General features: G+C 43.7%; 1 protein-coding gene across 1 annotated transcript; it reads left to right on the forward strand.

Moving 5' to 3' along the window:
• The first annotated feature begins 8,783 nt into the window (after positions 1-8,783).
• LOC122462208 (taste receptor type 2 member 41-like) lies at positions 8,784-9,791 on the forward strand. Its single transcript, XM_043524648.1, is given in 2 exon segments — positions 8,784-9,288; positions 9,290-9,791. Coding segments are annotated over 2 exon segments (528 nt in total). The 5' UTR covers positions 8,784-9,012; the 3' UTR covers positions 9,542-9,791.
• Positions 9,792-11,341: the final 1,550 nt, after the last annotated feature.

The following is an 11,341-nucleotide window of genomic DNA, read 5'->3' on the forward strand; positions in this document are numbered from 1 at the left end:
TCACTTCATCGCATGCATAAAGTAGAAAGTACAGTGACGAGATTTTATATATACACAGACCATGAAAAAGAAAAAACTTACACTGTAAGGAGAGTGATCACTTAAGATGAGCTATTACTAGCAGGAGAGTGGGTGGGGGGGGAGAGAAAACCTTTTGAAGTGATAATCAAGGTGGGCCATTTCCAGCACATTTCCAGGAGTTAACAAGAATGTCTGAGGAACAGTGGGGGTGGGGGGGAAATAAACAAGGGGAAATAGTTTCACTTAATATAATGACTCAGCCACTCCCAGTCTCTATTCAAGCCTAAGTTAATTGTATCCAATTTGCAAATTAATTCCAATTCAGCAGTCTCACTGGAGTCTGTTTTCAAAGTTTTTTTGTTGAAGGATCGTCACTTTGAGATCAGAAATCGAGTGACCAGAGAGATTGAAGTGTTCTCCGACTAGTTTATGAATGTTATAATTCTTGACATCTGATTTGTGTCCATTTATTCTTTTACATAGAGACTGTCCAGTTTGACCAATGTACATGGCAGATGGGCATTGCTGGCACATGGCATATATCACATTGGTAGATGTGCAGGTGAACGAGCCTCTGATAGTGTGGCTGATGTGATTAGGCCCTATGATGGTGTCCCCTGAATAAATATGTGGGCACAGTTGGCAACGGGCTTTGTTGCAAGGATAGGTTCCTGGGCTAGTGGTTCTGTTGTGTGGTGTGTGGTTGCTGGTGAGTATTTGCTTCAGGTTGGGGGGCTGTCTGTAGGCAAGGACTGGCCTGTCTCCCAAGATTTGTGAGAGTGATGGGTTGTCCTTCAGGATAGGTTGCAGATCCTTGATAATGCGTTGGAGAGGTTTTAGTTGGGGGCTGAAGGTGACGGCTAGTGGCGTTCTGTTATTTTCTTTGTTGGGCCTGTCCTGTAGTAGGTGACTTCTGGGTACTCTTCTGGCTCTGTCAATCTGTTTCTTCACTTCAGCAGGTGGGTATTGTAGTTGTAAGAATGCTTGATAGAGCTCTTGTAGGTGTTTGTCTCTGTCTGAGGGGTTGGAGCAAATGCGGTTGTATCGTAGAGCTTGGCTGTAGACAATGGACTGTGTGGTGTGGTCTGGGTGAAAGCTGGGGGCATGTAGGTAGGAATAGTGGTCAGTAGGTTTCCAGTATAGGGTGGTGTTTATGTGACCATCGCTTATTAGCACTGTAGTGTCCAGGAAGTGGATCTCTTGTGTGGACTGGACCAGGCTGAGGTTGATGGTGGGATGGAAATTGTTGAAATCATGGTGGAATTCCTCAAGGGCTTCTTTTCCATGGGTCCAGATGATGAAGATGTCATCAATATAGCGCAAGTAGAGTAGGGGTGTTAGGGGACGAATAGGAAGCGTTGTTCTAAGTCAGCCATAAAAATGTTGGCATATTGTGGGGCCATGCGGGTATCCATAGCAGTGCTGCTGATTTGAAGGTATACATTGTCTCCAAATGTGAAATAGTTATGCGTGAGGACAAAGTCACAAAGTTCAGCCACCAGGTTTGCCATGACATTATCGGGGATAGTGTTCCCGACGGCTTGTAGTCCATCTTTGTGTGGAATGTTGGTGTAGAGGGCTTCTACATCCATAGTGGCCAGGATGGTGTTTTCAGGAAGATCACCGATGGATTGTAGTTTCCTCAGGAAGTCAGTGGTGTCTCGAAGATAGCTGAGAGTGCTGGTAGCGTAGGGCCTGAGGAGGGAGTCTACATAGCCAGACAATCCTGCTGTCAGGGTGCCAATACCTGAGATGATGGGGTGCCCAGGATTTCCAGGTTTATGGATCTTGGGTAGCAGATAGAATGCCCCAGGTAGGGGTTCCAGGGGTGTGTCTGTGCAGATTTTTCTTGTGCTTTTTCAGGGAGTTTCTTGAGCAAATGCTGTGGTTTCTTTTGGTAACCCTCAGTGGGATCAGAGGGTAATGGCTTGTAGAAAGTGGTGTTGGAGAGCTGCCGAGCAGCCTCTTGTTCATATTCCAACCTATTCATGACAACAGCACCTCCTTTGTCAGCCTTTTTTGATTATGATGTCAGAGTTGTTTCTGAGGCTGTGGATGGCATTGTGTTCTGCACGGCTGAGGTTATGGGGCAAGTGATGCTGCTTTTCCACAATTTCAGCCCGTGCATGTCAGCGGAAGCACTCTATGTAGAAGTCCAGTCTGTTGTTTCGACCTTCAGGAGGAGTCCACCTAGAATCCTTTTTTGTAGTGTTGGTAGGAAGAACAAAACCCTCACAGTCCCTCTCCAAATCCTCTCTGAAGCTCCCCTGTTTTCTGCACTTTTTCTTACTGATAGTTTGCTTTACATTGGGTAGGGTATGTTCTGATATTGAATTTATTGCTGTGGATAGTATTTTTAAGATGGGATTTTCAAAGTGCTCAGTGTTGGTCTAACTCTGATCCCATACACTTCAATGGGAGCAGTTTGGCAAACACTTCTGTAGGTTTTTTTTAAAAAGCCCCACCTTAATGGCTATCCAAGTGGTGGAGGATGTGAGAAATGTGGTACATTCTGGACTACAGGTAGTAATCTCCTCCATGGAGATGAATGTTCTGGGTGTCTATTGCACATGAAATTTGTGCCTGGTGTTGGTTGTAATCTAGGAGAGGGCAATTCTCTTGGTCTATTCATGTATTTAATGCTTACTTTCTTTCTTAGTAGTGATACAGCATTGTAACCTATGACTAGGACTTCCTTCTTTTTGTTGCTAATTTAGTACAGTTTAGGGGCTGATCCTGTAAGATGGTGAAGTTCCTCAACTCCTCTGAGAGTTACAGACTGAAGTCCCTCTCCAAAGGGGCTGAGTTAAGAGCAAATGCTGTTAGAGCAGACTGAACTCTAGATTGCCTGCCATCTGCCAATGTGATATATGCCATCATATGCCAGCAATGCCCCTCTGCCATGTACATTGGTCAAACTGGACAGTCTCTACATAAAAGAATAAATGGACACAAATCAGATGTCAAGAATTATAACATTCATAAACCAGTTGGAGAACACTTCAATCTCTCTGGTCACTCGATCTGACCTAAAAGTTGCAATATTACAACAAAAAGACTTCAAAAACAGACTCCAACGAGAGACTGCTGAATTGGAATTCATTTGCAAACTGGATACAATTAACTCAGGCTTGAATAGAGACTGGGAGTGGGTGTGTCATTACACAAAGTAAAACTATTTCCCCATGTTTATTCCCCCCCCCCCCACTGTTCCTCAGACATTCTTGTTAACTGCTGGAAATGGCCCACCTTGATTACTACTACAAAAGGTTCCCCCCCAGCCCCCGCTCTCCTGCTGGTAATAGCTCATCTTAAGTGATCACTCTCCTTACAGTGTGCATGATAACACCCATTTTTTCCATGTTCTGTGTGTATATAAATCTCCTCACTGTATTTTCCACTGAATGCACTCGATGAAGTGAGCTGTAGCTCACGAAAGCTTATGGTCAAATAAATTTGTTAGTCTAAGGTGCCACAAGTCGTCTTTTTTTTTTGCAAATATGGACTAACACGGCTGCTACTCTGAAATTTGCCTATCTGTACATTTCTATTACTGATGGAAATATTTTTTCATTGGTTTGTGTGTATACAGTGAAATCAACTTTTCCCAACATTTACTGAACAAATATAACTCTTCCAAATCTAGTCATAACTAAGTTTTCTATTTGCTGCAAAAACAATTTGTTTGCACTCACTTAGCAAGCCTTTGAATAGACAAATGCAAATATGTATCTGAGTTACAGAAAGTCAGAGACAGAATTCTTCTCCAATCTTTATCCTCATGAACACAGCTGGATCTTTCATGGTTAATAAATCACATAACTTTTATTCTGTCTCCAACCTCCCATTCCTAGGCAAAGTCATCAAGAAATTAATGACAACTAACCTGCAACAGCATGTGATACCTGCCAACATCCTGGATGCTTTGCAGTCTGACTTTAGACTGCACACAGCACTGAGGCAGTCTTACTGGCACTAAAAGATGAGTTCCTCATGGCACTGAATAGAGGCCACATCTCAATGCTTATTCAGCTCAGCTCCATGACATCACTGGACTAGATGGCACAATTATCACCCAAAGAATGGTGATGGGCAACTGCTCCTGCTCCCCAAGGAGCCATAGCAAGTATATCCCAAATCCTGCAAGAGATCAGCTGTTAGATGAAGACCAAGGCACTGGGAGCAGAATGCTAACCATTCTCTATGTCAGCTGATTAATGTCTGACAAGGTTCCAAGAGCTGTGAAGCACCCAATGGAGGTAGCCTCCTTGCAGCATCACAGTATGGTCTCAGGGTTTGGTGGCACAGATGTAATGCCAAGGCAGCGGAGGGACTAGGAGTGGGAACAGGAAAGACAAGAGCAGGACATTCATTTAAAACTAATAAACATTAATTCAGGCTCTAATTTTCTTCCATCCATCCAGGGCCAGATGAACAAATTTTCCTATGCCTCCAGAACAGCAAGGAGGTTTGCAGGAAGCTCCCACTGGTTCAATCTAATGCTAGGAAATAGGCCTTCTTCAAACCTTAGTAGTCTCTGCACTTAAAATTCACTTAAAAGTCCCTGGCCACCTTCCCATTCGCTACAATGGACATTGAGAGCTTGTAAGGTAACTCCCTTCTCTTCATGTGCCAGTATATTTATGCCTGTATCTGTAATTTTCACTCCATGCATCTGAAGAAGTGGATTATTTACCTACGAAAGCTTCTGCCCAAATAAATGTTAGTCTTTAAGGTGTCACCAGACTCCTCATTGTTTTTGTGGATACAGACTAAAATGGCTACCCCTCTGATAATTGAGAACTAAATATGTTCAGCACAGTTACTACTGAAAGTTGCTCAGTGTTACCATTCCTGGAAGCATTGTTGGCTGCAAAGAGCGATAGAGTTTGTGTGAGAGTGTGCCATCATCTTCATAGGGTCTCTTCCCTACCTGTCCCCATTCCCAAAGTCCCTATATGAAGTACAGCATGCATGGTAACTGAAGTGCCCTTTAATATAAGCCTGAAGAGATCCTTGTCCCATAAGGGCAAATGAGACCAGTTTGTAGCTCATCCATGAGAAATTCAAAGAACTTCCAGAAATGCTGGGTGAACATTCGTGCAGAAACCTCATCTCATCACACAATCTTGACTCTGCAATATTTCAGCTGCATACATGAGTGGGGGGTGAACCCCCCCTTCAGGGAGGCTAGCCCCTGGCCATACCCCTTCCAACTGAGGCCCTGCCCCCACCTGCCAGAGCCCTCAGGTGTCTCCCCACCCCACCCCCACGGCCAGGGGAGCCCCAGCTGGCGTGCCCTGGGCCAACCCGAGCTGCACCAGGTCATCAACCGGCTCAAGCATCGGCCTGAACCACCCCTGGCCACCCCAGCCTGAGCCACGAGCCAGATTCATGGGAGAGGGGGAGTGGGGATGGGGGCCTCAGGGCAGAGCGGGACCATGGCTTGGGTTAGGGAGGCTTAGCTTCCTGTGGCCTTTGATACCCACCACCCATGGCTGCATAAGCTAAGAAACTGCTTTGGTATTAAGCAGTTGCCAACAAAGCTGCCGAGGTTCCCTCCTTCTACTGCAGGGAAAGGGTGCCACACAGAGCTCACAGAAAGGCTGGAAAGGTACAGCTGGAAGAGTAGCATTCACAAGGCCTTTTGAACATCACAGCTCTGGGCACACAGGCAAAACCCTTCAGCTCCCAGCAATTATCCATGCAAATCTCACACATAATTTTCAGAAAAGATGTGCATCCAGGGCCAAGCTGTTCAGAAGTGGGAGCCTACAGTTATGTGCCTAAGTCCATATTCAGGCACCCAAATAAGCAGCTACTCAGTGGCTTCTCCTGGAGTTGGTGGGAACAGCTGGGTGCTCGGAACTTTTGAAAATCAGACCATGTATTTAAATGTCTGGCTATGAATTTATGATCTTATATTTAATCTCCAAGTTCTGAAAATTTTTGGCCAAAAACAATCTTGAAAATCCAAAGCCACTGTCTCACAAGAAGCTGAGTGCATAAAATCAGATTTAGGCGCACACATAGGAAATTCCAGACTCATTTCATTCACTAAGACTGGGACATGTCCCTGAAAGATCACTACAGAAGGAGAAAGGCAAAGATGTGACCATGTAATCAAGAGTCAAAAACAGAATCTTTCCCTGATTTACATCCCTTAGATGCTAATTTATTAACTCTTACCTAAAATGAAACATCTGCCTCTTTCCACATAAGACCACTCTCCAGGTCCATCCGTCATGGGGCTGGAGATCATCAGTCACCTCAGAAACAGAAATGCAAAGATGTGTTTAGATGACTGAGAGTCAGTAAAAGAATCCTTGCCTGATTTGCATCCCTATGAACAAACAAATGGAAAAACAACCACTACTTTTTAAAAATCTGACAAAAGCATGTATTATGAATCTGAGAAGAAGATACCAGCAGGCCAGCTCTGTACGGAAGGTATTGTCTTCAGATCGACACTGGAGAACCAGTGAGAGACACTCCTCTGCAAATTTACCAGTCAGTAATTGCGCAACAAAGGTGTATTCTGAATCAGCACTAAGAGGAAGCAGAGGCAATCTAGAGGCCAAATCAGGTTCTCTCAATCAGCTGAGATAAAGTAGACATCAGTTTTGTGGGGAATAATCACAAGTAAATCATAGTTATTTGCTTTTGTGGGAACTACTACTTATTTATATTGTAAACTTCTGTAAATTAGCACTATCAACTGTTTATTAACTACTATTATCTTAACTAAACTCCCCTTAACATAATAATTCACATTTATGAACTACCAGAATTTTGAATTAGAAAATACAATAAACTGGAACATAAACCCCACAGTTATTATTACCTTTTCAGTTGCTCAGTTTTCAGCCTATATAAGCCCAGAGTTTGGAGAAAAAATTAGGATGTTTAGTTATAGCTTGAGCAATCCTCTTGTGCAGCCTTTGCTTATAGTTTTGAATTCCATCTTAAATAAAATGTGGATTCCATGATGCAATGTGTTGGCTTCTTGACTGAATAATTATCCCTCTGCTCCTTTTAGCTTACACTCTTTTACTCTCTGACAATCTCTCTATTTCTGTCACTTCACCTTGTATACTTTAAGATGCTATCCAGACTTTTTTTTTTTTTACAGTCCTTGCTATGTTCTTATTTTCACTACAGCTCAGGTCCTCCTTATTTCTCAAGTATTTTTCTCTTTTATTAGAGTATACTTTTTATTACAGCTTATTTCCTTCACATTTCATTCTTGCTTTACTTTTTTCACAGTTTTCTAGTGATGTTTTTCTAATAGTTTTTCAATTACTTAGAGATTCTTTAGTTGTTTTTCTTTTTGTTTAACTGTGCTGTTCTTCCTTTGACTTTTCTTCTTTTTCCTTATACCACCATCTTTCCTCTTCCTATATACTGTCCCTTTTGTAGCCATCCCTACTGTTCCTGTCTCTCCTGAACTGGAGTTGTCTTTTTCCCTTTCAGCTCTGTTCCTGGAGCCCCTCTGATGATGCAACTCACCCACCAGGGGACCCTATGCACTGGCTCCCCACTTACTGTATCCCTTCTTTTCTGGTGCCAGTTGCTGCCTCACTCACAACTGGACTCTCTCTCTTCCAGCACTGGGCAACCTCCCTCCAGACTCCACTAGCCATTTCTGCTGCTGCCTGTTTGGCCTGATCACAGCAGCGCTGGAGGGTGAGGGTGGAGAGGTGAAGCTGCCACCTGCTCTACCCAGCTATTTTTTCTTTTCTTTTTCCCCCCCAAAACTATTCCAGGCTCAAGTTCACCCCTCTTCTACTGCCCTGGGATCCTTGGAGTTCTCCTGATAGCCCCTGGAGCTGCTTGTTTGGGCACCCCTTTTTTTAAAAAAACCCCCATGCTTAACACTCTGAGGCTGCTCCTGAGCAGCCAACTTGCACTGCTCCCATTGCTTTTTTGGCCCAACAGCCTCCAATACAGATGGGGCACTACAACTGTGATGCTCTTGTTAGAACCATGAAACTAACTGAAGTTGGCAGCATCTGTATCATCATTTTAGTCACTGAGGTTTGTCTGACTCAGGCTCACAAGGCTCAGGATGCAGGCTCTTTCATTGCAGTGTAGAATTCTGGGCTCTGGCCAGAGCCCAAGGTCTGGGACCCTCTCACCCCACAGGGTCCTAGAGTCCAGGCTCCAGACCACACCCAGAAGTGTGCATTACAATGAAACAGCCCTGCAACCTGAGGCCTGTGAGCCTGGGCTAGCCATGGTTGTCTAGCTGCTATGTAGTGTGGCAAGATGGCCAATGTTAGTATGGTGGGTCCTACACTTTTCTTGGGAGGGAGGCTAAGACACCACTCTTTGCCCCTGCTCTTAGGCCACCAAGGTCCCCACTAGTGGCCCAGGAAGGTGACAGAGGAGGGAAGCAGGGGAGGGGTCTGGGTTTGCTCCTCACTCTGAGCCCCAGCCCCTCTTAACCCCTGTGGGTTCTTACCCTCTTTCCCCTTGGATGGGGAACCTTCAGTCCTTAGATGCTGGGGCAGGATCTCCCTTACTTCAGTTTTCTGGTCTTTCAAATCTTACAACACAGCTTCAAGCTCCAATCCTCTCTCCTTCTCCCCTGACTGCCTGAAGCAGGGGGCTTTTATTAGGTTCCTGACTGGGCTTAATTGATTACAGGTGCTCCAATTAAGCTGTAGCAACCCTCCCTAGTCTACAGAGAACCACGCCTTAATTAGCCTAGGGCTTATATATTTCCCGTTGACCACTCTACCACTGCTGCCTGGCCCTCCTGTATCACAGTAGACAGACCCTGAGTTCCTTACAAGAAATGTAAATGGATTCATTGTGGTGGTGAATTTAATTGATTAGATCAAAAACAGAGAAGTCTTCTCCTGTAATTGATTCTGCCTGCAGATTTTGCCTGCAGTGCTTGTTATTCCTGGCAACATCTATTTCATTTCCACTCCAGATACCGGTTCCAGGCCAGCTCAAGTGAAGATTACATTAATTGCAATCTGGATGTTTATATATCAGTCAAGTCTCTGGTTTACCACCTGGTTCAACATCTTCTGCTACCTGAAGATCACCAGTTTCACCCATTTCCTCTTCCTCTGGCTAAGGCTGGTGCTGTGGCTGCTCCTGAGATCCCAGCTGGGGTCCTTGTTCTTCACAGTGCCATTATCTTCATGTGTTTATAACAGTTTTCTCCTCCACACAACTGAACATCTTACTGGAAATATCACTGGGAAAAATAATGAGAAAATCATTGATATCTGTTTACTTTTTTTTCAGTAGTCTGGAATCCTTCTTCCTCTTTGTGATATTCCTGGTTTTAATCATCCTGCTAATCATCTCTCTTTGGAGAAACATCAGGCACATGCAACACAATATATCCAGCTTAAGCAACCCCAATACTGAGGTCCATGCTGGAGCTGTTAGAGCTCTGATCTCCTTCATCTTCTATGTGTTATATTTTGTGGCTAGTGTTGTCTCAATGATAATGGTTGCTGTAGTCAAAATTCCAGTCAAAACTCCAGGATATGGATGATTTGTGAAATCATGATGGACCTGTATCTCTGTGGATGTTGTTGTTCTCACTCTCGTCAATCCCAAATTGAAAGAGGCATCAGTGAGACTTCTCCACTGGGCTAAGTGCTATCTGAGACAAGAGACTTGATAAACTTCATCACAAAACTCCCATGGAAAGAACTTTTCTCTAGAGCTAGTGGGGAAATGGAATTTCCAGTCCATGAGAAATAATTATAAAATTGTATTTATTTATCCTGTATATACTTAAAGACTGAATAAATTGGACCCCATGTGGGAAAATATTTTAATTTCCTTTGGACTGTTTTGAGTTTGTTTGAGGAGCCCTGAAGAAAGGGAAAGCAGAGGCAGGTGGCTGCAGTTCAACCTTTGGCCATGAAGGGGTGCTCTGGTGGCGGCCAACCCAGCTACAGGTCTTGTTGCCATTTGTTGTGTTTTACAATTACATTTTCCTATTTTTAAAAATATTTTTCTTGCTTCTGTTGCTGCGTGAAAGAATCACACAAATAAGAAACAGTGAAACTGACTGTAAACAAAGAGCAGTCAAATGCACAAAGTAAAGAAACTGGAGTGAAGGAAGGAAAAAATATTAATCTCTTTCAGTTATAGCAGCATTATTTGATAGAATAGAAACAATAATAGGTGAAAAAATCAGTCAGAATTGTGAATTTTGATTTGATAGTATCTCTAAAATTATGGTTTGTTAAAAATCTAGATGCATAATTTTAAATTTACACATTTTCTTACAGAAGCTTCCAAATAAATCATCCAATCTTTCGAAGTGCTGAGCATTCAGCAGCTCCAACTGGCCAAAACGGGTATGTCTCAGTGCTTAAAGTGTGCCAGGACTTGCCAGGGCTGATTCTAGGCGTGGCAGTTCATAGCCCCAGCACCTCTGGGCTTGCATCAGTTATGAAAGTAAAACAATTGCTTGAACCCCAGCACCTCTTTCATTACAAATTAAGCACTTGAGTAGTACGTCTACACTGCAATTAAAAGCCCATGGCTGGCCTGTGCCAGCTGATTCGGTTTCGCAGGTCTTGGGTTAAAGGCTTGTTTAATTTCTGTGTAGCTGTTCGGGCTCAGGCTGGAGCCAAGGCTCCAGAACCCTGAAAAATTCCCAATTAACTTTATTCATTTGCCCTCTGTGGGTTGTTCCTTTGACTTGAAAGTCGGTTAGGTTCATTTTTGAGTAATTCATTGTGATTTTTGCTTGACTATTGGTAACAGCAAAATTTATAAACTGTTATTGTCCCCTGTAGAACACGAGGGTTAACACATTCATTACTACAAGCTGTGGGCTTCTTAAAATATGAGAGGAAGGAAGGAGCCAGGGGTTAGAGCATTAGTCAGAGACCTGAGTTCAATTCCCTGCTCTGTCACAGGCTTCCTGTGTAAACTGCGACAAGTCACTGTGGCTCAGATCCACAAAGGTATTTAGGCCCCTAACTTTCATTGATTTCAATGGAAGTTAGCAAGCTAAATAACTTCGTGGATTTGGGCATTAGCTTTGCTGCACCTTAGTTCCCCATCTGTAAAATGGGGATAATGGCACTTCCCTACCTCACATGGGTGTTATGAGGATAAACCCATTACAGATTGTGAGGTGCTCAGGCACTACAGTGATGGGGTATATATGTACCTTCGATAGAGCAATACACAAAGTGGCAGTGCCCTCCTGCTCAGCCCTCATTAGTTCCAGAGGTCCCTCAAGTCCTCCTTCCAAAGAGCAGTTTAAAAGAGAAACTTGGGGAATTTCCCTATAGACAAACAGCAGATAAGGTAAACGCTTACTTAGGCT

Source organism: Chelonia mydas, chromosome 1, assembly GCF_015237465.2.
Source record: "Chelonia mydas isolate rCheMyd1 chromosome 1, rCheMyd1.pri.v2, whole genome shotgun sequence".
Taxonomy (NCBI): Eukaryota; Metazoa; Chordata; order Testudines; family Cheloniidae; genus Chelonia; species Chelonia mydas.